Source organism: Giraffa tippelskirchi, chromosome 10 (assembly GCF_054371585.1).
Source record: "Giraffa tippelskirchi isolate mGirTip1 chromosome 10, T2T-mGirTip1v1.2.pri, whole genome shotgun sequence".
NCBI classification, from domain to species: domain Eukaryota; kingdom Metazoa; phylum Chordata; class Mammalia; order Artiodactyla; family Giraffidae; genus Giraffa; species Giraffa tippelskirchi.
In genome coordinates this window covers 7924972-7949380 of record NC_137284.1, presented here as the reverse complement: position 1 = coordinate 7949380, position 24409 = coordinate 7924972, and the positions used below count along the sequence as shown (strand labels likewise).

General features: G+C 55.3%; 1 protein-coding gene across 12 annotated transcripts in view; it reads right to left on the bottom strand.

Annotated features, from left to right (window-relative positions):
• NRXN2 (neurexin 2) overlaps window positions 1–24409 on the bottom strand; it is a 110166-nt gene that overhangs the window by 65366 nt on the left and 20391 nt on the right. For 3 of the 12 annotated variants that reach the window (XM_081532622.1, XM_081532620.1, XM_081532623.1), the window contains exons 1-2: window positions 12443–12508; window positions 9655–9956 (exon numbers count right to left, since the gene is read on the bottom strand). In XM_081532622.1, coding sequence (XP_081388748.1) covers window positions 9655–9828 — 174 coding nt within the window. In that variant the 5' untranslated portion in view covers window positions 9829–9956; window positions 12443–12508. Of the gene's footprint in view, window positions 1–1664; window positions 1710–9654; window positions 9957–12442; window positions 12509–14263; window positions 14336–16513; window positions 16544–21475; window positions 21494–24409 lie in introns of those variants that run through there. The other 9 variants (XM_081532612.1, XM_081532613.1, XM_081532619.1 and 6 more) reach the window with 6 other exon arrangements.

The following is a 24409-nucleotide window of genomic DNA, read 5'->3' as shown; positions in this document are numbered from 1 at the left end:
CACCACAGGTCTGTGGGTGCAGGGAAGCACAGACCTGCCAGAGTATCAGGACAGGCCAGACGTGTTCTCCAGGCTTCGTCTTCCTGGGGAAGATGGGGAACCTCTCAGATAGGGAGCCCCAGCTCCCAAGCTGCCTCCTCTCCAGTCAGGCAATTCTGTGGGCCTGGGAGGCTGGGCAGGCCAGGCAGCTGCCCCAAGCAGTGTGGGCCCCATGGGAGCAGACACGTCCATCAGCAGGGTCCCCAGCCTGGCGCTCAATCACTCTGCATTATTAATAGACGATGACTAACTGCCTGCTGCTGCAGAGCCAGGACCAGGCAGGCAGGAGGGAATCCCAGGGGAGGGCACAGCAGGGCCTGCAGGCACACACGCATGGGCAAGGCGAGGAGCAAAGGGCCAGCCTCAGCTCCTTCCCTGCTCCCAACCGTCCCAGCCCCACAACCCGCCTCCTAAGAGCCCTCACCAGCTCAAAAACACACAGTCACACAGCCCCCAGCTCATACCAGCGTTTACACTTGTAGAATCACCAGCAGAGTCTCTAACACACAATACGGTCTCCCACCAACACCCCCTAAATGTCACACCAACATTTACACACAGTCGCACCCACACACCAACACACACCAGCTGCGTTTACATAGACACCCACACCGACACTCACCAGGCCTGAGCGCAACCCAAACAGAGGAGCTCAGCAACAAGTACCCCGACTTCACCCCGCTGGGCCTCCTCCTCTCACCCCCTCGATGGGGAAGTGAACCAACCCCGGTCAGAGGCCATGCAGGACAGGCAGCGGGTGGGGGGTTGCGCAGAGAGGGGACAGGAGATGGAGGGGAAGAAAGACAGTGTGAGACACAGTGTTAGTCAGAGCACCAGAGTGGTGGGGAAACTGGACGCTGTCCCTGGTAGGGGGAAAAGATCATTCATGCCATGCAAGATGTGGGGTAGCCAGAACCAAGACCCCTCGAGGCTGGGAAGTGAGGCAGGAGATGCTGTCCCTTCTCGGGCAACCAGCCTGGGGCAGCCCCTCAATTGGCGTGAATGGTGATGTGAAGGAGCTTTGCATCCCCCAAGGCCCTCTCTCCACCTGTGACCTGTGGAGCCCATGCGCCCAGAGGCCTCACCCCCAGCCCCCTCCCCCAGCTCGAGGGGCCTGTCCAGGAGCTGACAGTGAGCAGAGCGTAGCACGTCATGGGATGGTGTTTTCCATGGATTTTCAGGAGACCAAGAAAGAAACTAAATCAGAGAAAAGAAACAAGGGGTGGGGCAGGGGAGAAAAGGAACAAAAGAAAGCAAGAGAAATAAGCAGCCTGGCATCGGGGCTGGTCTAACCAGAGCCGATGAACATGGGGTCTGCCCCAGGTCTCTCTGGCCAGGAATCTGAATTCAGAAATTAGGGGAGGAGGTTAGGGCAGGGACAGGCCAAATTCCTTGATTTCCATTTGTCTTTTGGATTTGCGTTTGGACCAAAAAAGGCAAGAAAAGGGAAAGAGGAAAACTCAAAAAGAGAGAAGCAAAATCTAGAGATTTTCCAGGACGCAGAAAACAATTGGAAGAGCAAAACAACCAAAACCAAACGGGAAAAGGAAACAAAAGAGGGAGAATCGAACAGTTAAAAAAACCCACGGCAAACCAAACGGTAAGACAATTAGAGTGATATCTACCAGATAATGCAGTTTGTTTACCATAGCGTGTCCAATGCCTGCGTGCTTCACCGGAGATATGGGGGAGGGGGTGGGGGGGTTAAAAAAAAAAAAACAAAGACAACAACAAAAGAACAGAACGAAAGAAAAGAAAAAGAAAATGACCAACTGTGAAACTCAAGGAAGGAGGAAAAATATATATCCATATATATTTGGTTGTCTGTTCAGACCCTCCCACCCTAAGTTCAGCTGAAGTGTTTTGTTTAAAGAAAATTAAATTATAATGGGAGGGAGAAATAAAATACACACAGAAATTAAATCCCTTCTCTCAATCCCCCCCCACCCCACCCCTGGAGTCCTCTCCCCTCCATCCCCTCCCGGAAGAGCCGGCTGCAGAGAAGGGGAACAGTTAAAGACCTTGGTTAGTAGAGAAGGAAACAACAAAAGAACTAGACCAGGAAAGCAAAGACTTAAAAGATGGTGACATTCCGCAGATGAGACAGAAAGGTTAGTTCGGTTTTTCCACTCATACCTTGCCCCACCTGTCCCTGCCCATCCCTTGGTCCCCCCGGGGTTATAAGCGTGTTAGTAACACACACAGAGTTGGCAACGGGGTTTTCCAACAGAGGGTGAGAGAGGGAAGGCAGGGGATTAAGAAGCAGACCCAATTATGCAGTATTAGTAAGTCCTATGGGCTGAAATGTTAGGGAGTTGAGGGAAAGGCAGGAAGGGGAATAGGGGTATGAGAAAGGTATGGGCTATTGACTCAGGTAATGAACGCAGGGGTTTGTTGGCTAACTGGTCGACCAGATGGCTTTCCAGAGAACTGGCTAAAGAGCAAGCTGGTGCTGGCCAACTGGCTGACCAGTGACCATGTTGAGTTAATGGGTTAACTGGTTGGTGATGGGCCAGTTGGCTGTCAGACTGGGAGAAGAATGGTCAAGGCCCCCAGAGAATCCCAGGACTGGCTTAAATGAGAGGCAATTTCACTTGGAGCAAAAGGGAAGGGGTTCCCAAGGAGTATAGGAGGGAATATGGGTGTCTGCTTTTCCTGGGGATGGAAGATAGCAAATAGACCCAGGGAGTCATGGTATGGGGAAGAGCGATCTTTATATTTTTTCCTGTTTCTCTTCCTTCAGAAAGGAAGGGCAAGTCACCACTAGAATAGGGAAAAGGAAACGTTGCCCTCCATGGGCTGGCAGAGGGCTCACTCTCACATCATACCTCATCCCAAACCCTCCTCCCCTCACCCACTCTCCCACCCAGAGCTCCTAAATTAATCCTAATTTGACTTTTCAGAGCCCACACTTCCCCAAATTTCCCTTGGTTCTTCAATCATCCCACCCTATTTTCTTATGCCCCTTTGGGCAGCTGTTTCTCCCAGAATGAAGTACTCTCCCCCCTCCACCATCACTCGTGCAAGTCTGCAATCAGTCAGGCCTTCCCAGCAGCCCACCCTCCTTCCCCACACCCACAGACCCCCAAGTCTCTACTCCCCATAGCCAGCACCAGAAATCCACTCCCCCCACATACCACAACATAAGAAGGAACACAAAGACCCACCTCCCTCTAAAATCTCTCCCTCCTCTCTAAACTAGCAGCCCGTTTCTTTTACCCCAGACTCTAGAAGCCCCACCCCCATGCAGCTCTATGTTCATTTCCTCTCCTCATGGTCAAAGACGGCAGCAAGAACCACCTTCAAGATTTCCCTTTGATGAGGAGATGTCAGTGGGGCTGAGGCAGCTTCACCTAGTGTGACAGAGATGTTGGGACATTACTGTTTGATGTCCATCAAATACTAAGATGCAAGCCCAAGAGTGTGACTGTGAGAAGGAAAGGTCTTCTGGGGACAGACCCATTAGTTAGAGAGCTGTTATAACAAGTGGGCACAGGACTAATTCAGTAAGACAATTAATAAGTGCCTTGTATAATTAAAAATAACAGAATTCAATATTTAGCAGCTAGAAGTGCTGAGTGACCAATATTAATTATTAGTGATGCAGAAGCATTTTACCTAGCAGAAGACAAGAGTCTAATTGCAGGTGCAGAGACTGGACCCTGGGATAACACATGGTACAAAGACCGGTCCTATTGGCCAGTAGGACTGTTGGGAAATGAACAGGCCAACTACTCAGGGCAAGGAAACATTAGCTTCATGACAGCTAAAGCCATGGCACCAAAAAAGGTGCAAGTTCATTGATATCACTGCACTAGTTAAACAAGACAGGGGAAAAAGAGGCATTGCAGGTAAAAGTCCAACTACCACTCTTTTGAAATTAGAACTGGCTGTAGAAACTAAAATAAGGAAAAACCAGTTTTCGACTTTCATGGACAACTTCATTTTTAACAAATATAAGAGTGAATTAAGAAACAAGACTGAGAGGGAAGAGCTGTGCGTTCAAAGCCTGGGCCTCCCACTGATGTGTCAAGAGATCCAGGCTTCCTCTTATAAACAGGGACATTGCAGTGGATGAGACAGGACCCCTCTAGATCTACAGAGTGCAGATCCAGAACTCGGTGATCATGCCCAAGCGGGCAACTGTGGCCAGACACTAGCGTGGAGGCTCCACCAGAACCCAGCTTGCGCCCATGATGCAGCAGCCCACATCTTTCCAAATGCTGGGATCTGGAGAGCTGGGGATTCAGACTAACAACTGGGCAAGGAAGGCTTTGCCCCAGCCACAGAAGCAAGCTGGAGGGCCCCTGGAGGACAGGAGCACATGGAGGACCATGCGTGATGAGGGAGGAGGACATCAATCACAGAGGGAGAGGTCAGTGATGACAGCAAGTGTAACTTACCATGACCAAGGGCCTTTGGACAAAACCTTGCCCCATCTCTACCTTGAAGTCTCAGTGTAGCTCCAGCCCCTCAAGAAAGCCAAGAAGGGGTTTATACACACAAATCACAACAATCTGGATGAAGGCAATCTCTCTGGAGCAAGAAAAACTCGGAACAAAGAAAAGAGGGCTCGGATAAGATGGGCCCACTTTTTCAAGAGACAGCAGAGCATTTAGATGGTTCAAGACACGGGAACATCCGAGAATGGCAGGACCACAAGGCAAATGACAGGCCCTTTAGCGTTGCACACCAAGGACGACAGCCAGGCCTTCCCGGGAGGCAGAGGAGTGGAATCAAACAGACTCTCACCCTCCCACTCCCACAGGATAGCCTTGGGCCAGCTCTTCAACTTACTTTTTCCTCATTGGTGAATGGAAGTATCTCCCACTTCACAGGATTGTTAGAAAAGTTAGGTGAGATACAAAAAAGAAATGAGACCCTTGAACTTGGGGGCTGATGAACGAGAGATGTGAGGGTGCAATCTAAGCAGTGCTGTAAGAAAGAGACAGGTCCTGATGAAACTCCAAGGAGGGGGCGGGAGCATAAAGGAAGGAGTTTTTCCCAGAGGACAACAGTAGTTCCGGGCTCATATGAAATAATTAGATCTGCTAATCTGTCCAAAACCTCACCAACTGGCTTCAAGGAAGAGCCCAAAGGAACCAGCAAAACCACTAGAAAAACAAATACAAACACTCAGTTTCTGGTATTAAGCCCTCAAGGGGAACTTCCCTGGTGGTCCAGTGGTTAAGACTCTGCCTTGCAGTGCAGGGGACACAGGTTGGATCACTGGTCGGGGAACTGGGATCCCACATGCCTAGGAGCAACTAAGCCCGCGCGGCAACTACTGGGACCACACGCCAGAACTAGAGAGTCCATGCGCCTCAACTAAGACCTGACGCAGACATAAAAAAAAGCACTCAAGGAGCTCACCACCTAGAAATAGAGAAAAGAGATGAGCACAAATTAACCACACAGATAGAGTGTGGTGACAGGACCAGAATACAGCAAAAAGGGAGACTGACGGGGCAGGGGCGGGGATGGCGGTGGGGGTGGCTCAACAAAAGCCTTACAAAGGTGGTGAGATGGCCTGGAAAACCCCACCACTAACAGTAAAGGCGGCAGCGAGCCCACGACGCTCACGTGGTGCCAAGCCCGGGGCTCACCTCAGTCACTCCTCAAAGGCCCCTCTCATCTCACACAGGTTATATAACTTGCCTCAAGTCACTCAGTGACTTGAACCCAGTTAGTCCAATGCAAACCCCAGCTCTAGGGTTTCACCCGTGGAAAGGAGGGTGAATGGTGGTGTCCTCAGGGAGCACTATGGGAACGAAGCAGGCAGCTCAGGAAGCCGGTGTAGACGGGGTGTGCCCAGCAGCACAGTTAGGCCCTGAGGCAGAGTGTGTGACAGGCTGAGAGACCCGGAGGCTGAGCCGTAAGGCGGGGGAGGGAGTCCTAAGCGCCTGCCGGACCCCATCCTTGGAGGACTCCCTCCTTGGGGTCCAGGGGGCCTCCATACGAGGCGCAGCCTCATAGAAGCTGGGTGGGAGGGAGCTCCACATGATACTTCAAGGGCCAGCTTGTCTCCAGAGCTGGTGCTGGTTAGCTGGGCAGAGATGAAATGGATTGGTCCTTGGCATGTGTGGTGGGGGAGGCACACTGGTGTGGGAGGAGAGTGTGCCCAAGATTAAAAATAGGCCTCAGGGACTTTCCTGGTAGTCCAGTGGATAACACGCCACGCTCCCAACGCAAGGGGCCCAGATTTGATCCTTGGTCGGAGAACTAGATCCTACATGCTGCAACTAAGCCCGAGCACCATGCGCTCTAGAACTTGCCCTACACAGCTAAAGAAGCTGGCAAAGACCCAGCGTAACCAAAAAAAAAGAGGCCTCAGGGAATCCTCAGATGGAATCATTCTTGCCAAGATTACCCAGGAGACACCACTGGGCATAGAGACCTCAAGCCTGGATTCACAGGGCAAGCAGAACAAAAGCAGGGTGTAGTCTCAGCCAGGCTTCCTTTGGCCCTGACTGCACTGTTCTAGGAGGTTCTGGATGATTCCAGGGGTCACTATCTGGTTTGGGGGAGGTGGGGAGAAATTCTGCCTCCTTCCAGTCTTAGGAGCCAGCCGGCCTCTAGACCAATACCCAAAGCTGATGAACCAAGAGGAGGAAGGGAGACCCCGTCCATGTAAGTTCTGGGCCAGGCTCTCCCCAGGTGGCGGTCCCCCTGTCATTCTAATCACTTGGGGAAAACTACGTGGACCCCTGGGCCCTCCCAGAGGCTGGGGCAGATGTCATTTCTCACATTACCCCTGTCCTTGCTCCTGGCCACTCCTGACCCTACGTTACCCCTCAAATCACAAAAGGATCTTTCCAATCCCAGAATGCCACGAGGCCCTTGTCTCTGCACCGTTTCTTCTCCTCAGCACCACCAGCACTTGGGGCCAGATCGTTCTTTGCTGGGGGGCTGTCCTGTGCATTGGGAGATGTTTAGCAGTATCTTGGCCTCTACCCAGTAAATGCCAGTAGCACCCTCCCCAGGCTGTCACACCCAAAATGCTTCCAGACATTGCCAGAACCTCCTAGGGGCACCCCCTCCCTCAGTTGAGAACCAGGCACTCCAAAGGCCTGGGGAGGATGGACTTGGCAATGAATCCAGAGCACAGCCATCCCCCTGATGGTCACAATGACCCAAAAAGGGCTGCAGCTCACACTTAAGGATGTGAACTTGAGTCAAATACATCGCTCCAGAAAGTCTTTCTAAAAAGACCTCTCAATCAAAGTCTTGAAGCAGATACCCCCTGAGCCCCAAAGGCTTGTGTTTGGGTCAATATGACCTGACTCTGGACTCTGCTCTGAGCCATCTGGAAGAGTCAGCCAGGGGAAGTGGTCTGCATCCATCACCAGCTCAGACTCAGAACTCTGTGAGCACCCGGAGGAGGCTACTGTGAATCCCTGTCCATCCTGGTGCTGCAGAGGCCAGGCCTCACCACTTTTAGGTGGCTTTCCCACCTTCCCTGGTCACAGACCTCTCCCACTTGTCTGTGTCTCTTGAATTCCTAGAACATTTAAGATTCCTGCAGCTTAGCTGGCGCTTGTGTGGATTTGCTCTGATCACTTTAAGCAGACTCATCCTGTCTCCTCAAGAGCCGAAGGGCTGGGAGGGTGGGACTATGTCTTTTTCCCCTCAGTACCCTGTATAGGACTACTCAGGTGGCGCAGTGCTAAAGAATCTGCCAGCCAATGCAGGAGACACAGGAGACTGGGGTTCAATCCCTGGGTTGGGAAGATCTCCTGGAGAAGGAAATGGCAACCCATTCGAGTATTCTTGCCTAGAAAATCCCATGGACAGAAAAGCCAGGTGGACTACAGTCCATGGGGCCACAAAAGAGTGAGACATGACTGAGCGACTGAGCACACATTCTGTATAGATGGACAATGCTTTGGCCAAAGGACACATGGATAGGGACTCTGGGCTTGGAGCGTGTCTCCAAAGGCAGCACCAGGTGACAGCACTGGTCCTGGGGAGGGAACAGCAGCAAGAAGGCAACTCTGCCCAGCCCTGCAGTAAACAGGGTGACAACACAGGACAGCCCTCCAGCCGGGTCAGGGGATGATGCCGCTCTTCAGAGCTTGGAGAGCACTGAGAACAGGTGCCTGAGTGGGAGCCCGACTACAACAGGGAGCAGCGGCTCCGAAAGAGCAGGTAGATTAGTCACGGTGTCCCAACAGCAAGAGGAAGTCACCGTTGAGGGGGATGCCCCATTAGATCATGACTCAGTGGGTTGAAGAGGAGCAGGTAAGAACAGTGTGAGGTCTGATGGCCCCCGTCCCCCAGGAGCCTTCAGTGGGAGGAAGGAGAGGAGGAGAAGGAAGTTGCCAATGATGGTGAAGAGGAGAGACAACAGAAGTTCATCCACCAAGAAGTGCAGCCGGAACCAGGAAACACAGAGAAGTTACCGAGTGAGAGAAGAGCTCCAAACCAGCCCAGACGGTGCCTCCCAGGGCTCAGGGGCTCTATGTTCCTGGTTGCACTTAGCCAGCTGGAGTGGAGCTGGGAAAGCGTCCCTGCCACCAGCCACGAGAGAAAACGGTGGACCCAGAGAAAGGGACCAGCAGAAGCCTGGCACCCGGGCCCCAGGCACCAAGTGAGCAGGGCAAGGAATCCAGAGGTGGAGACAGGAGCAATTAAGGATGCACAGCAGCCTCGTCTGCTTTAGAAAAAGGCTCTGGTTTGGACTGCGCTTGAGGCAGGAACTTCTCAGGGCTGGAAACAAGCTGTGGGGGCTGCTGTCAAGCAGGAGCCTGGCCAGAGAGAGTGCTTCGCCTGCTGCAGGCTCACTGCGCCTTGTGAGAGGCAAGAGCTACTGAGGACAGAGTCGATGCCCAGAAGCATCAGCACTCCTCCAGGGTGGGGGTGCGTCTGGGGACACTGAGGAGAAGAGCCCTGTCCTGACTGCAAGGGCTGCCCCAAGAGTCTCCTGAGCTCCTGTAAGGGCGGGCCTGGGAGCCATGGCAAGACAGTCAAGAACCCCTGGGAGAGCCTGCGCCCCTTTGGAGGAACAGGACGGGACAGAAGAGAATTGGGGTTCCACCAGAGGAGAGGCAGGACCAAGCACCTCTCCAGCCGGTTCCCTGCTCACACCTGCGGCCCCGACCCTGCTCTGAGCCCAGCCCCAAAGGCCCAGCCTAAGGGCAGGCCACACCCCACCCCACGTGTCCTAGACTTTCTGCCCTAACTGGACACCAGCCCCTCCAGGGTCTGGCCAGAGTCTCCCCATCCCAGAGCACCCCCAGGGCCCGTCATTCAGGTTCTATCTCACTCCATGTCCTGAATCACCCTGCTGCGAGTTCGCCTGATTTTTCGGCCCCAGCCCTTGAAACCCCAGCACCAAGTCACCAGCACCAATCCTAGCCCAGCCCTTCCCTTCCCCTGGGCTCTGGCCCTGGACAGCTCCACAGCCTCCTCCCTAACGTGGATCCTGGTCCTTGCAGCCTGCCCACTGCGGCCACACTCCTGGCCCCTGCCAGCCCACCCAAAGCCTAAACATCCTTCAGAACCACACCCTGCCACCCAGCCTGATGCCTGGCCCTGCATCCCGGTGGCCTCACTCCCCACTCCCACCCTGCCCCAGACGCTGCTGGTCCCTGGCCTTCTTCCTGCTCCCCCTACCTGGCGCAGGTTTCGAGTGACCCGGACATCGTGCCAGGTGTTGTCGTTGAACTTGCCGTTGACGGGTTCCACCAGGGCTTCAAAGGCTCCCGAGCCCAGGTTGATGACAAGCCAGACAGCCCCAGATTTGAGAGACAGGTTGACGTAGTCGGCCGACTTGCCCGTGTGCAGCATCAGCCCGTTGCGCTGCAGGGTGCGGAAGGCCAGCGTGATCTCGTCCGTGCTGCTCTGGATCGGGTTGTGTGACAGGTCGTAGCAGAAGAACTCATTGCCTTTGAAGGTCGCCACAAACTCTTCCTTGCCTGGACGCCACCGTGGGGAAACGGAAGAGGGCTGAGCGGCGTGGGCACTCCAGACCTCCCTCTTCCCCTCCAGCCACCGGGCGTAGGTCCGGGGCACCCGGAGCCTCTGATCCCAACTGCAAGCTGTAGGCTCTCTCCCCTCCCCCTGCTGGCCCCCTCCTCTCCGGACCCCGCCATCTTTGCTGTCAGAAGCAGCTTCCTCCACGCCTATCTCCAAAGCAGGAGGCTGCTAAGTGGCTCTCACACTGACAGCTGACAATTAAGCTGCCACAGGGCCAGGCGAAGCAGACAGAAGCAGGCAGTCTCACCGTCTCCTCCCCCACCAGCCCTCCCCCAGCCACTCCCCTTAACAGAAAGATGTGGAAGAGAAACAAGAGGCTGCACCTGAAGTCTTCCTAGAGTGCCCCCCTGTGGTGGGGCACCAAGGGTCTCCTGAGTGCAGCCCACCTCCCCCTCCTGCCTCTTTTCCGGTGATGGCCGTTCTCACTGCCTGGGAACAGTCTCAAGCCTGACCTAATGGGATGGGGCTAGTAGGCCTGCTTCACAGCACTGAGCAAATGGAGAGAATGGGGTGGAGGGCAGGGGGAAGACGCACGGGAGGGCGATGAAGGTGACGAGATGCGCCAGGGAGCAGGGGCGGGGCTTACACAGGAGGCCACCGTGTTGACTGTCCCCATCCCCGCCAACTTCCTAGTCCAACCTGAGAGGACAGTGCTGACAGGTCCTAGATTGAGAGCCTCTGAGGGTAGAGGGCAGGTGTAGGGCCCCTGGGTGCCAGGAGATGACTGGAGGCAAGACAAACGGGCAGGCCTGGCGCTCGTGTGTGTGTGTGTGTGTGTGTGTGTATGTATGTGTGTGTGTATACACCCAGCACAGGGCTCCTTTCACTGGCACTCTTTAAACAGAAGTGAAAACAACTGGAAGAGCCTTAGAGGCATTTAGCTTTCTACAAATGAGTGACAATGGCTTAGTGGAGAGAAGGTGGGGTCCCAACCCTATACCTTCACAAGCCAGAGCCCACTTCCATTGAGGGAATAAAATGGGCCATGGAGTCAAGGGAGCACAGAGGACCTGGACTCTGACAGTGACTTGCTTCTCCTCCCAGCTGGGCCCACCCATCTTGCAGGGAGGGTGGGGATGAACAAGACAGCCGGTTGAGGGCCTTCATGGAGGGTGGAGGTTCTCAGTACAGGCCCCCAGGCCCAGGAAGAAGCAGGGCATTCGGCCCTCAGAAGGCACCTGCCCAAAGTATGCCAGGCACCATTATCAGCACGGCATGTGAAAGCCGGGGCTCTCCGGGTGTGCCTCCTGCAGATGTCCCTCCCTGCACAACAGCCCTGCTCTCCCTCCGGGCAGGCTGCCCGCAGACTCAGTCCTCACTGCCTCTGGATGCCAAGGCACCAGCTGCTGCCCCAGAGCCTGGCACAGCACTCGCTGCAGCTGGCGAGGCCCGGTTTCCTGAGGCTGTGGGGCAGCGAGGCTGGTGGGGCATGGGCCACATCGGGACAGCTGGAAGCCCCACTCTGCCCACCTGAGGGCTCCAGCAGACAGGGCCAGAAAACAAAGAGGAGGAGTCAAGGAGAGACAAGAAGGGAAAGTAGGGAAGAATGACGATGTGGAGGCAGGCCACGTAGAGAAGGAGAAAGATGGACCATGGAGACAGCACAGAGTTGGGAGGGAGCAAGAGGTGATGGGGAAGCAATCTGGATAAAGACAAGCGCTAACCGGGAGGGGACAGGTAAGGGTGATGGAAGAGGGCCAGCAAGGAAAGGGGGACAGAGACCTCTAGGGAAAGGAAGCCAAGGCCTTGCTGTTTCCATAGCAACCAGGCCTGCTGCCCAGGCACTGGCAGAGCCGGGGGGCTCAAGGACCAGAAAAGGGAACGTGTTTGACCTTGAGTTTGCTCCACGTCCTAGTCTCTCCCGAAAGCCCGGCCTCCCCTCCTACTCTCTCACCTTCACTGCAGTCAAAGAAAATATTAAAAGGAGATTCAAACAGAAAGAAAGGAAAGAATAAGGCAACCACGTGGAAAAGTGATTGGAACAGAACAAAAGAGCCTGGTGAAAAGGAGAGAGGCGGGCCTAGAGCCGGACCCCAGCTGCCAAGGCAAAGTGGAGAAACGAGGCCATTCCTCGACTCTTCCAGGCTCCGCTCTGGTCTCCTGGGAGAGGAGCCAGAGTAAACCTGTCCTCCACTGCCTGCCACCGCCAGAGACCCAGCAGGCCAGTGATGGGAAGAGGCTCGGAGCAGCCAGAGGGAACCTGGAAGAATTGGAGGAGAGCGACGGAGAAGAGATGAGTAAATGTGAACCAGAAAACCCAAGAACGGTGAGAGGGACAGACAGAGACAGTCCTGGAGTGGGGAGGAAGCAGAAGGACCTCTTGGGATTGGTGGGGATGGGGAGGTGGACTGTCAGGTAAGGATGTCGGGGTAGCCCTGCCCACTGAACTCCCAAGAGCAGGAAGCGGATCTGAAACGAGCTGGACCTGAAACAGCAGGGGGCGCTCGCTCCCATCCCGCCGTATGGACGCCCCGGAACTACAACAACTCCCAGTAGCACTTGAACATTACAGCTCCTAACCGTCCCGGCACAGGGAAGGGGTCACTGCTGACACTCGTTTGTCTCCCAGGGTCGGGGAAGTGGAGCCCCACCAGTGTCCCCAGTCAAGCTGGATGTGGCTAGAGACCAGTTGTTGTGGTCCTGGACCTCTAAAGGCCGTGAGGGGCAGAGCAGTCGCCTCCTTTTCAGGCCCTGCTCAAAGCCCTCCTCTGGGAAGGTTTCCAGCCCCCTTAGCCCCTCCCTGCTCTCAAGCACTACAGCTGTCTGTTCTGCTCATTTGGCACTTACTGCCTAGTAACATCTTGTACTGCTCCCTTGAGAGGAAGTATGATGTGAAAAAGAAGACCTGGGCACTAATGCTGGCTCTTGCACCAGTTTTGTGACCTTGGCCAAGAGGCAGCATCTCTAAGGCCCAGCTTCCTCCTCAGAACAAAGGAGCTGATCATCTGCCTACCTCCCAGGTTGCTGTGGGCATCTAGAGACTGGAGGGGGTGAGGCTTCCTAAACTGTAAACCATTCCACAAATAAATGACTCACGTTTCTGGGGATGTAACGTTCTGTGTGTGTATGTGCTGCCTCTCTCTCTCTCCATCAATGAATAAATTAACTTCTCTGCACAAAGTCTACACTTTGCCTATACTTTGCATGTACCAACACTGTATTGTAGTTATTTGTTAGAACGTCAATGAGCCCCTTGAGAACAGAGCCCATTCACCCATTTAAAATAAATCTGCTGAGCACACGCCTACATATGTGCCAGGAGCCGTGGAAAGTACCAGGGGTATATGAACGAAAATACCCAATCACTGTCCTCAGGGAGCTCGGTTGAGGGGGGGGGGCAACCATGTAAAGTGACAGTTACGATGCCGTGTGGCGAGTGACATAATGAATGCGCAGACAAAGGGAGCGCTGCTCAGAGTCTGGGGTTTTCCAAGGGAGCTTGGGGGAGACTTCCAGTGCTGGTGGCCTAGCTGCTTTTTCAAGAGTCAGCTGAAAGAGATACCAAATGGCTGGGGAAGAGGTCAGAGATGGCAGAAATCCAGGCCAACAGAACAGCACGTCCTAAAGAACAGGACTTGATAGCCCTAGGGCTTGGCACCCACTGGAGCTCCTTGAGGGGTTGCTTCCCTGCCCTGCAAACTTCTTAGGGAGAGATTCTCTTAAGAGATAGCCTTAGTGCAGGAAAAATCGGGAGCTTGAAACCTACAACCCTGAGACAGGATAAAGGGCCCCAGGCTGGCCTCAGAGGCATTGGTGAGGTCAGTGTCCTCATCTGTAAACCAAGGGCCACAAGCCCTTCCACAGTTGGGGGCAGGGGGGCATGAAGGCTCACTGAAGTGATGCCTGTGTTACATACCTATTAAAAATGCCAATGTCTTCACCAGAATCCCCCTGGGCTGACACCCAGCATGCCGTCAGAATTTGACAGTTAAATGGGATGTCAAACCTGCCACCCAGCCACTCTCCCAGGGAAACAGGTACTCTCAAGGCATCTGTTCTTTGGCCTAAACAACTGCCACAAGAAGACATCTGTGTTCTAGAAATAGGTCATCAGGACAACAGGGCTTTGGGAAACAGATGGAGCTCGGTGGCCCTTCACACCAGGGCAGGTACTGCGGGTGCCGGGTGGACCTCAGAGCCGGGAGAAGGCGTGAGGCCTCTGTTGACTCTGCTGCCCTCCAGGAAGTGAAGTTGGCCTGCGGGGGTGGTAAAGGCTGGGCTCTCTGGGGACCGTGGGGTCACTGACCTTTTGACGGCTGGTGCACATCGCCGGCTCCTCCTCTCCCGGCCCCCCCCTCGGAGAACAGTAAGGACCCTACTGGAGAAGCAGAATTGGGGAGTCAGGCACAGGGGGCTAGCCAGGCAGTCCCACCCCAGCCTTGAGGTGATAGAGGGCCCTTTCTAGGGCAGAGCGCCTGCCTGGAGGTACGGTGGGGGTGGGGGTGTGCTCTGGATGCTCATTTGCTTCAGGGCCTCTGGGGAAGGAGCTGGTTGACAAACCAAGAACCACCAGCCCCACAAACCCCATCAGACTCACAGCCACTGGTTCCACCCCTTGCCCAGGGCTGGGGAGATTGGGATGGAGGAGCAGAGGCCTCACTGCTGGTTGAGGAGCCCCTTCTGCCCGACAGCCTGCCAACAGGACAGCCCTCTGGTCCTGGGGGCCCTGAACGTCCACGGCCACTCTCGACCCCGACCTGCTGGGCCAGGTTCCAGCTCTTCTACTCGTACAATAGCTTGACACAGCACCCCCTCTTCCAAAACCACCTCAGTCCCCACACCAAACCCCTCTTCTGTTCTCTGACCATCCTCAAGGCAAGCCTGGTTCTCCCTCTATACCTGTTCATTTACTATAGTGTGTGCTCTCAAGGTTGCCTTCGCCCACTTCTTGGCTAGTTAGACTGAGGGGCTTCCCAGAGGTGGGGCCACACTCTGTTTGCTCCTGGTCCTTGCATAGTGCCCTCAGCAGGGCTGTGCACACCAGCAGATCCTACCAGGCCGAGCTCACCGTGGGAGCAGGAAGGCCTTTCTCAGGGAGGACATCTCACTCCCCGCTGCCCAGTCCACCAACCCCAGGCCTCCTCTCCAAAGTCCCTGCAGGCACGCATCCCCACATCTGGGCCCCAGGCTGCCCTGAGCTCTTCGCCCACCCCAACCAGTGACTCCCAGAAACCACAGCTACCACCAGACCTAGGAGACGGTTCTTGAGGGGAACTCAAGGATGGAATTTAAAAGTCCCTGTCAGGGCCCTGACTCCAACCCAAATCCCCAGAACTAAAGCTAGAATAATGCCTGAACTGTGGCCTTTCGGGGGTGGGGTGGGGGGTGGGGGTGGGGGCTTTAGGGATCCTTCAGGCCTTCATCTATGACAATGGTAAGCCATAGCTGGCATCTCCAGAACCAGGCACTGAGAGGCAAGAAGGATGTGAATCAATCAGCCAGACCCTGGCTACCCACTCAGGACTTCCTCCTTCCACACATTTCTTGTCATAACTTCACATCCCTGCACGAATTCCAGGTCTCTACCGCCCCAGGCCTAAATCAATCCCGTTCCAGATCTCAGTCTCTCCCCACAGCCCAGCCTGCATCCTGTAGGCCTCTCCTGCCTACAGGCTAAGACCATCACCCCATCTCTCAGGAAGGTGAGCCCCGACAGAGGACCACCCTGGGCAGGGGAGCAGTGCCTGAAGGTCTGGGAGGGAGTCAGTGACAGGAAGGTCAGAGCTGGGGGATCGTGGTCAGGACTCCTGGGCTCTGTCTCCAGGTTTGTTGAACACCAGGGCTTTTAAAGACGGTAAGGACTTGGTCGAAGGGAGGCTAAAAATAGCTGAGCAGTCCCAATGGTACCACCAATTAAAGGCTGTGTAATCACTAGCAAGTCACTTCATCTCTCTGGGCTTAAATGTCCTCATCTGTCAAACAGGGTCAGGAGACAACCTCAAGTCACTGGGCAAGGGTGTATGGGCCAGAGTGGGGCAGCAGGGGGGAGCTGTGGAAAGGGGGCATCCCACAGCAGCAGGGTGAGGGGAATGAGGCTGCCTAAAATCCTGTTCCTCCAGCCCATGCTTTTCTCTTTGTATTTGGGTCCACAGAAGAGAAAGAATGATCAGAATGAGTGGAAGGAAATAAAACACCACCATGAGAAAGAAAAAAAAAAAAAGCAAGATACACTATCAGGAAAACGCAAAGAAGGTGACTGGAGACAACGGCAGGAGTTCAAACATCTCTTGATGTCAGAAACCAAGGTGGGATGAGGGCGGATGGAGTGAGTCGGGGGAGTTAGGGGAGGGGAGAGCACACACCGGGACCAGCCCCCCACTCCCCGCCCCAGCACCCAGTAAAATAAAGATATGGCAGAGGAAGGGGGTAGGAAGGCAGGAAGGAGGCAGGGCAGGTGGAGGAAGGGGAAGGGGGTGGGGAGGGGGCAGGGCCAGAAAAATCCAGGCGCAGGTTGGGGGCCATCCAATCCAAACCAAACCAGAACTTCAAACCATACCTTCGCTGTTTAACGTCAGGTGAGCCGGACCTTGGAAAGGGGAAGGAGAGAAAGAAAGAGAGGAGAAAAAAAAGAAGAAAAAAAGAAAGAAAAGGGGAAAGAAACAAAGAAAACACAAGTCATCAAAATCAGCCAGAGAGAGGGGAGAAAAAAAGCTTTTGCTGCCACAATTTAAAAATCCTTTTAACTTGTGACAGACATCGGGGAAAGCCCCCAGCCCAGAGCTGAGGGAGGGGCCCCGATGCTGAAACAGAAGGTGAGGGGCACAAGAGGGGGAGAGAGAGAGAAGGGGGCGCTGGAGAGGGGGAGGGGGACAGGCAGAACCAGAGGGAGGAGGGGGCAGGGAGCTACTGCACGGGGAGAGGAGAGTTTGGTTTCTTTTTTTTTCTTCTTGCCGGAAAAAAAAAAGGAAAAGGAGGAGAAGCATGAGGCTGGGAGGGCTGCTTTTTCCTTTTTCTTTTTTTCTTTTTTTTTTTCTTCCGGGAGACGGAGAGAAAAAAAAACAGTCAACGAGAAAAACGATTCGGATGAAGGAGAAAATAAAACACGACACAAAAATCAAAGCCACCTGGAGAGAGAGAGAGTGTCCTGTTAGCATGGGATTGAGCTGGCAAGCGGGATCTCCACCCTCCACCCCATCCCCGAGCCTGGCAGAGACAGGAGGACTGGAACGTGAGGAGCCTGGGCCTGGACGGCCTCTCCCACCAAAGGGGGCTGTGGAAAAGCCTCTACCCAGGCTCCATCCCCCAAACCGCACCCCCCACAGCCTCGGAATGGGTAGCAGGCACCTTGCACACCTGGGCTCTGCGAGAACACTGGGCTCAGGAGGACAAAGAGCAGCAGCAGGTAGGAGGAAGCAGAATCTACGGGGATGCTGGATCAAGGGGGTCTTGCCACACTTCTGCTGCAGGGGTCCCTGGGTAGTCAGGGAACTAAAATCCAACATGCCCTGGGGTGTGGCCAAAAAAATTAAATAAATAAAAGAATGGGGGTCTGGGACCTTCCATGGGGAGGCCTGGGAGGCTAGGCCAGCACTCTTGGACAGCAGAGACAAAAGAGGATAGCCAAGACCCCAGGAGGGAGCTCCCTGAGAGGTCAACACACCTCATTCAAAACTATTTTATGAAAAAACCAAAAACCTATTCTACGGAATCTCTTTCTCCGGCCAGGTCCCCTCTGAGGTGACCCGAAAGCTGAATTTTGGAAATGGAAAACACCAGCCCTACATCCAAGACTGAGAGCAAGATTGGTTGGAATTTTTTTCACAGTTGCCTTGGTCCCTTGAGAGAGCCTTGTCAGCTCTGATTTGAGGGCCCCCTCGGCCTCGAGGGGAGAGACACTGGCCCACTCTACCAGTACCCCAGTCCCTGAAAGGCACCAATCAAGGGAAACTCCCCTCCAGAGAGGCTAGCAGCACCAGGCCCCACAGCTGAGCTGAGACCCCGGGGCTCCCCAGGCAGCCAGCCAGCCCCACCAACCTCTGCCCTCACCTTCTCACCCCTGCACCCGTGGGGTCTGGCCAAGAGAGTGGGGGAGGAACAGCCCTGCAGCACCACATCACCCCTGGAAACCACCCCAGGGGCTGTGATCATGAGATGTGGGCCTTGGAGGCAGAAAGGCAGGACCAGGACAGAAGATAGGGGAAAGCACCCCAGCTGTCTCTGGGGCAAGGCTGAGGGTCAGGACGCCTGGGTTCCAAAAAGAAAGACAGCAAAAAGGCCAGAAGGGCACGGCCGAGGGCCGAGGGCCGAGGGCCTGGACCCTGCGGAAGATGGGCAAATGGTTCCTGCTGTCCCCTTCTAGTCTCAGGTGGCATGGGTCTTTCCCCACCTCTGGGTCTGAGGCCAGCTGGGGAAGGGGAGCACCGCTGCTGAGGGCTGCCTCCAGACAGAAGAGCTCTTGGGGAGACACAGGTTTCATCCACAAAACTGGAGGGAACCCAAGTATTTGGACCGAGTCTCATTCCTTGCTCTGAATGCCCCTACCAACTGTTTCCCCCAAAACTACCATCTTCCTCCAAACCCCCTACATGCAGGACCCAGACCCGGGGCCCTAACCCCTCATCCAGGTCTTCCAGCCCCAAGAGCCGAGTGCCCTGTGAACCCCACTTCTGCCCCCACAGGCCCGCACCACTGCTGGGGGCAGCGGCTTCTCCGCCTGGCAGACCCTTGCACTGCCTGGCTCCCCGCCAGCCTCATTAGCATGCGGCACTCTCCTCTGTCACCACGGCAACCAGCTGCTCAGCTCCCTCAGGCGTGACAGCACCAGCCATCTTGGGGAAGGGGAGGCCGGTTGCCTGCCCCGTCATCTCTCCGTCTACCCACAGCTCAGGCCAGCCTGGCCCAAGGGTGCCCTCCCTAAAGCCTGCCTCCCTGCCGGGCCTGAATTCTCTGCTCTCCCGAGGCCCTGACCCTCCTCCTTACACCCATCCCTGCTTCCACCTGTGGCATCAGCTCCTCCACCTGCCCCTGAAGAAGAGCTGGCAGTGACGGATGGCATTACTAAGGGGTCCTTTCCCAGGCCACTTTGTCTGGCTGCTTCTGGATCTCCTCTCCCTGCTACAAAAGGCTAGAGCTAAAGGAGGCAGGGTTACCAGGATCCTCAAAAGGAGATACTTGACAGGAGCCTGGGGAGCAGGATGGCTGGGTTCCTGAGAGAAAGCTAGGCCTGAGCCACAGTGTCAAAGGACCGGAAAAGGGAGTGAAGGCACGGAGGACTCAGAAATCTGAAGGGGGACCCGCAGAGTCCAGAGTATAGTGCCACCGAGGAGCCCCCCAGTCCACCCCCATGAAGCCAGCACCTGCCAGACCTACTGCCCCACTCTCAGTAGCACCCCCTCACTCTCCTACCAGAACCCCAGGGAGGACCAGCATCGAAAGAAGAAAGAGGGCTACGGGGGAAAAGATTGGAAGACACACAAGCAGCCACATCAGAGACACGCAGAGGCATCACATCCCTGCATGTGTATACACACACACATACACACACACACATAATGCATACACAGAGCCACAGACACACACCCCTGCCCAACCACTGACATGCAGGCACATGCAAGGCCTCATCCAGACCAGCAGGCCACCATGGTGTCCCCGAGGGATGGCTGAGTGGGCTCAGTCCCCACTGTCCCCACAACCCAGCTTCTCTCTTGTCCCGCTAGTCTACTCGTTTGGAGAACTGTTCTCTATTTTCTCCCCTTCAGCTCCAGGCACTGCTCCTCCCCTACCAGCCCTCTGGCTTCTTCTCGTGGCCTGGCTGTTCCCTGCCTGCTTCTCCCCTTTCTGCCCCTCCCTGCGCTGCGTCCTTCCTCCTCCCGCCTCTACTTACCCCCTCTCCTTCCTCTGCTCTGTCTGCCCCCTCCCACCAGGCTCTCCCCTCCACCCTTTCCCCCTCTTCCTCTTCTATCTTTCCCTTTGTTCCGGAGGAGACATGACATCAAGAGCAAGTAAAAGTCACATCAGCACTAAATCTTATCTCCAGCCCTCAGAAGGCTACGTCCACGCAGACTCTCTCTCTCACACACACACACACACACACACAGAGGTAAACACTGACACATGGAAAGGCAGACCCAGACAGGACAGATGCAGACACAGATGCAGACACTTCTACAGAGGCTCCAGAGACATGGGCCACAGAAGACAGGATGCTGGAGGGGCACAAAGCTCCACACACACTCAGACGCATATACAAGTGTACATGTACAGATGTGCACACAGACATTACCGAGCTGCATAAACACGTGTGCACGCAGGTTCACATACACACACGCATGCGCACGTGGGTGCCTGCCTACAGGGATCGGGGGACCTGAGGACACTCAAGGAGAAGGGACATCGGGGAGAGAGACGAGCCAAACGTGGACACCACGAGGGAAAGTGGATTCCAGCCCCACACTCAGCCAAGCCCCCCTCGCCTTCTTTCTGCCCCAAACTCCTGCATCCAGGACAGCGTGGGCCCAGGGAGCTCCCAGCCTGGGTGGCCCACATGCTTCCCACTCCCACTGCTCCAGGAAGAAAGTATGGGACAGGTTTGGTGACCGGGATCCTCTCTCCCTCTCAGCCCACTGCCTGCCCTCCTGTGGGGGCCACGTGAGCTCCACTGCGGCCCTGCCTTCAAGCCTGGACCATCCAACCCAGTCTTTTTTCCCTGATCTGGTCCACCTCGAAGAAGGAAAAGAAACATGGAAAAGCACAGTGAGAGGAGAAGGTTCAGAGAATGACAGGAACCCAGAGGGAGCCTGGGGAAGGACAGAAACAAAGAAAGAAGTCCAGGAACAGAGCCTTGGAGAAAAAGAGAGGCAGAGACAAAAACCAGGGAGAGAGAAAAGGCAAATGAAGCAGAAGACAGGGAAAGAATGGACAGAGACCCTGAAGAGAGGCACGCTCTGTGCCCTTTCCTGGGCCTGGGCTGAAGGAAGAAGCAGACAACCCTACCTACTCATGCCAGCCCGGGAGACAGGGGACTGCAAGCGTGTCAAAGAGGAGAAACAGCCACCCAGACCACACCCCTTGACCAGGGCCCCGACCCCCCACCCCTGGCTTGCACGCTTCAGACCCTGGAGCGAATTCTACCTGAGCACCACCCCCAGGCCCTGGCAGTATGGCCCTTCTACGTTTCCTCCCCTGGGCTGAGCAAAAACATATCTTCTCAGTCATTTCTGGACACTTGTGAATCTTCAGCCCCACCCCTCCAGCTCCACTCCCAGTCTGGTCTCCTCCCAGGGAGGAAGACAGGCCGGTGGGCAGAAGTGCTAAGGACAGGCAGTGGAAGGACTGGCGCTGCCAGGCACTTCTCCCCAGCAAACCAGAAAGAGGGAACGGGTGAGAGGCGGGGCCGAGGCAGCTAAGAGGACAACCAGACATCCTACCCTGGGGCCCCCCACACATGGGCAGGGGAGGGAAGCGCCAGGACCCCCAGCAATTGACCCACCACTCCCAGCGACCGAGAGGCATCACTCACCTTCCATGGGGTGCTCCTCTATAGGCCAGCGAGGTTCAGGAAGGGGGAGGCAAAGAGAGAGAGAAAAAGAGGGCTGTTAACGAGGGTACCAAGGACAGGGCTCCAAGCGGAGTGATGGGAGGTGGGTTCAAGGTCTTCTAGCCTGCCCAGGCCTGGACACAAGTCACTCAACCTGGAAGAGCCCTGGGGAATGAGACAGAGACCAAGCTGTTCCCTGAGTCAGCACCTCACACATAGGGTCACACAGCCCAAGGGGACCTGAGCCTAAGTCACATTTCAGGAAACTGAGGCCCAGGACAAGGAGGCGACCGTTCAAGGTCACATGGAGAATCAGAGGCCAGGCCAGGCCAGGAGCGGCAGTCAGGCGCCCAGCCTCCCCTGGCATGCTTCTCCCTGCACGCCACCACATCTCAGAGACAGATGGGGACACGCTCACGCAGGGCTCACCCTCACTGACACACTGACACATATAGGCACTTAGTGATGCAGAGACATGTATAATCTCTCACACAACTCACACCTGAGGCCTTTGTACACTCAGACCCAACCGTGCTTGCCATCACCACCCTTGGGGTTGGGGAGTTAGTACACAGCTTCTGTCTCAAAGTGCTGCGTGACTCCCATCCCAGTCACTCAGCCTCTCTGAGTCCCCAGCACCTCTCCAGGGTGGAGATGGGTGGACTAGAGCTCCTCTGAGGCCTCTTCTGGCTCTGGTTCTGTGATCCTGGGATAAACGACTTTTCAACAGCTAGGTGAGGCAAAGTGCCCCCAGGCTGGATGGGCTACTTCAGTGGTAGAAGGGGGTCAAAATTCGGGGGGCCAGACTGAGCCCACCCCTCTGTCATGCCACAGTCTTTGGGCAGTCAGCCCTCACCGCTTAGGGGCCTGCCTGAACCTGTCCCTGGGGCTCACCATGTAGGGCAAGAGAGAATGAAGGAAGGGAGGGAGCTGAGAGGTGATTCCTTCAACTAAGCTCAAGAAGGCTGGGCTCACACACACACACACACACACACACACGTGTAAGTGGACCCCAGGATACACACGTGCATAGGCAAACAGCTATTCAGGACACACTCACGCCCATGTGCACACACCATCTCCTACCTCCAACCTCACTTTGTGTTATTGTCTCATCCACTCTCAGGGGGTTAGGTAAACTCCAGAAGCACACACTGTCATTTGTCACATCTTATACCCGCCCCCACAGTACACACACAGGCTCCATGCAGAATCAATACCCGCGCAGTGATCTAATACATAATATGAGCTGCACACAGTACACCCCCCCCCACTCCCTCCAGGGGCTGGAGACCCACCCCACCCCACCCCCCGTGAGGAACACAGCTCCCTTTTTTGTCTATGATCTATTATCTCCCATTTTCTAAACCCACACACACAAGCCCGTATGTATCTACATGTGTTACACACACACTTCTCTACAACCCAGAGCTTCTTTTACCCGGCAGCCGCATCCCCCAACAGCCATGTATACAATGACTTGCTTAAATAAACTGAATCACATAACATTTATGGCGGGGAGGGGAGCTGGCTAGGAGGGGTCCCCCAGGAAAACCCTTGGGCTCTTGTGAGCAGCCCTGTGTCTGGGCTCACTTCGGCCCCCATGTGCTGGGGCCCTGGCCGGTCAGCCACACTTATCTCTCCAGCTCCTGCACAAACAAGCAGGCTCAGTGTTTCTGGATAATCCAACATGGCGGGGATTGCAAACCCTATTCCCACCTGCCACAAATGTGGGTCATGCTACACTCAGGAAGGTCAACGACCAAGTAGAGTTTGCTGCCTGCACGAGTCCCCTGTCTCCTGGCTTCCTGGCAAGGCACCTGGGGACTCACTGGCCTCTCCTTCTTGGCTGCACTTCGCTTTCTGCTGATTCACCTGTGCCCCTCACCTGCCATCATGGGTCCCTCCAGGCTCAGCCCTGCGCCCTCCACACTCCTCTCTCTTCTCCCGCCCTCCTCCATCAGAACTCACTTTCATGGCTAAGGGACCCCCAAACCTGTATTTGCAGCCCTGGCTTTTTCCCTGCGGGCCAGTCCTGCACCCCCAGCCGTGCACTCAGCAATCACTCAATTCCTGACATCCAGCCCCGCTCAAGCCACGCTCAACATTTCCACCCTCTGCAACAAAGTGCCTGTTTCCCTGCCTTCAGCAAAGGCACTGCTTTCAACAAACACTTCTCTTTTTTTAATTTTATTTTTCGGCTGCACTGAGTGGCATGTGAGATCCTAGTTTCCAGACCAGGGATTGAACCCATGTTCCCTGCACTGGAAGCACAGGGTCTTAACCACTGGACTGCCAGGGAAGTGCCTCAACCAACACTTCTTATGGAGTATATGCCCCACACTCTGCCAGGCTCCAGAGATGCCATGAGTCAGTCACACATTGTGTGCCATCGCACACCAGCTTCCGGGTAACTATCACAAGCTCGGTATGTTACCTCCCTCCTTTGCACGGGAAAGGACACTTGCCCAGGAGCACAAAATCACCTCTGCCTTTGCCCACTGCACTCCTTGGTCATCAGAGCCCCCACACTCACCCCTGACCCAGGTTCCTGCCTTAGTCTCCTGCTGGTTGGTCCCCCGCTGGTTGGTCCCCCCTGTCCAAACCCAGCCTGGCTCTCTTGGTACATGTACCAGATACACCTGACTAAGTACCATCGTGATCAATACACATGCACACACACACACACACACACACACGGGCAGAACTTCTCAGAGGCTCAGGTACAAACCTCTTCCTTGCTCCTGACCTGCCTTCAGAGAGGTGTGACCCGAGTGGCTCACGGGCTGAGTGTCCTCCTGTCCACGACGGCCCTCTCCTCCTGCCAGCCTTCCCTGATCAGATCAGGCACCCAGAAAGCAGCCTTGATCTTTTTTTTCCCTATACCAATCACCAGGTCCTATCAATTCCAGCTTC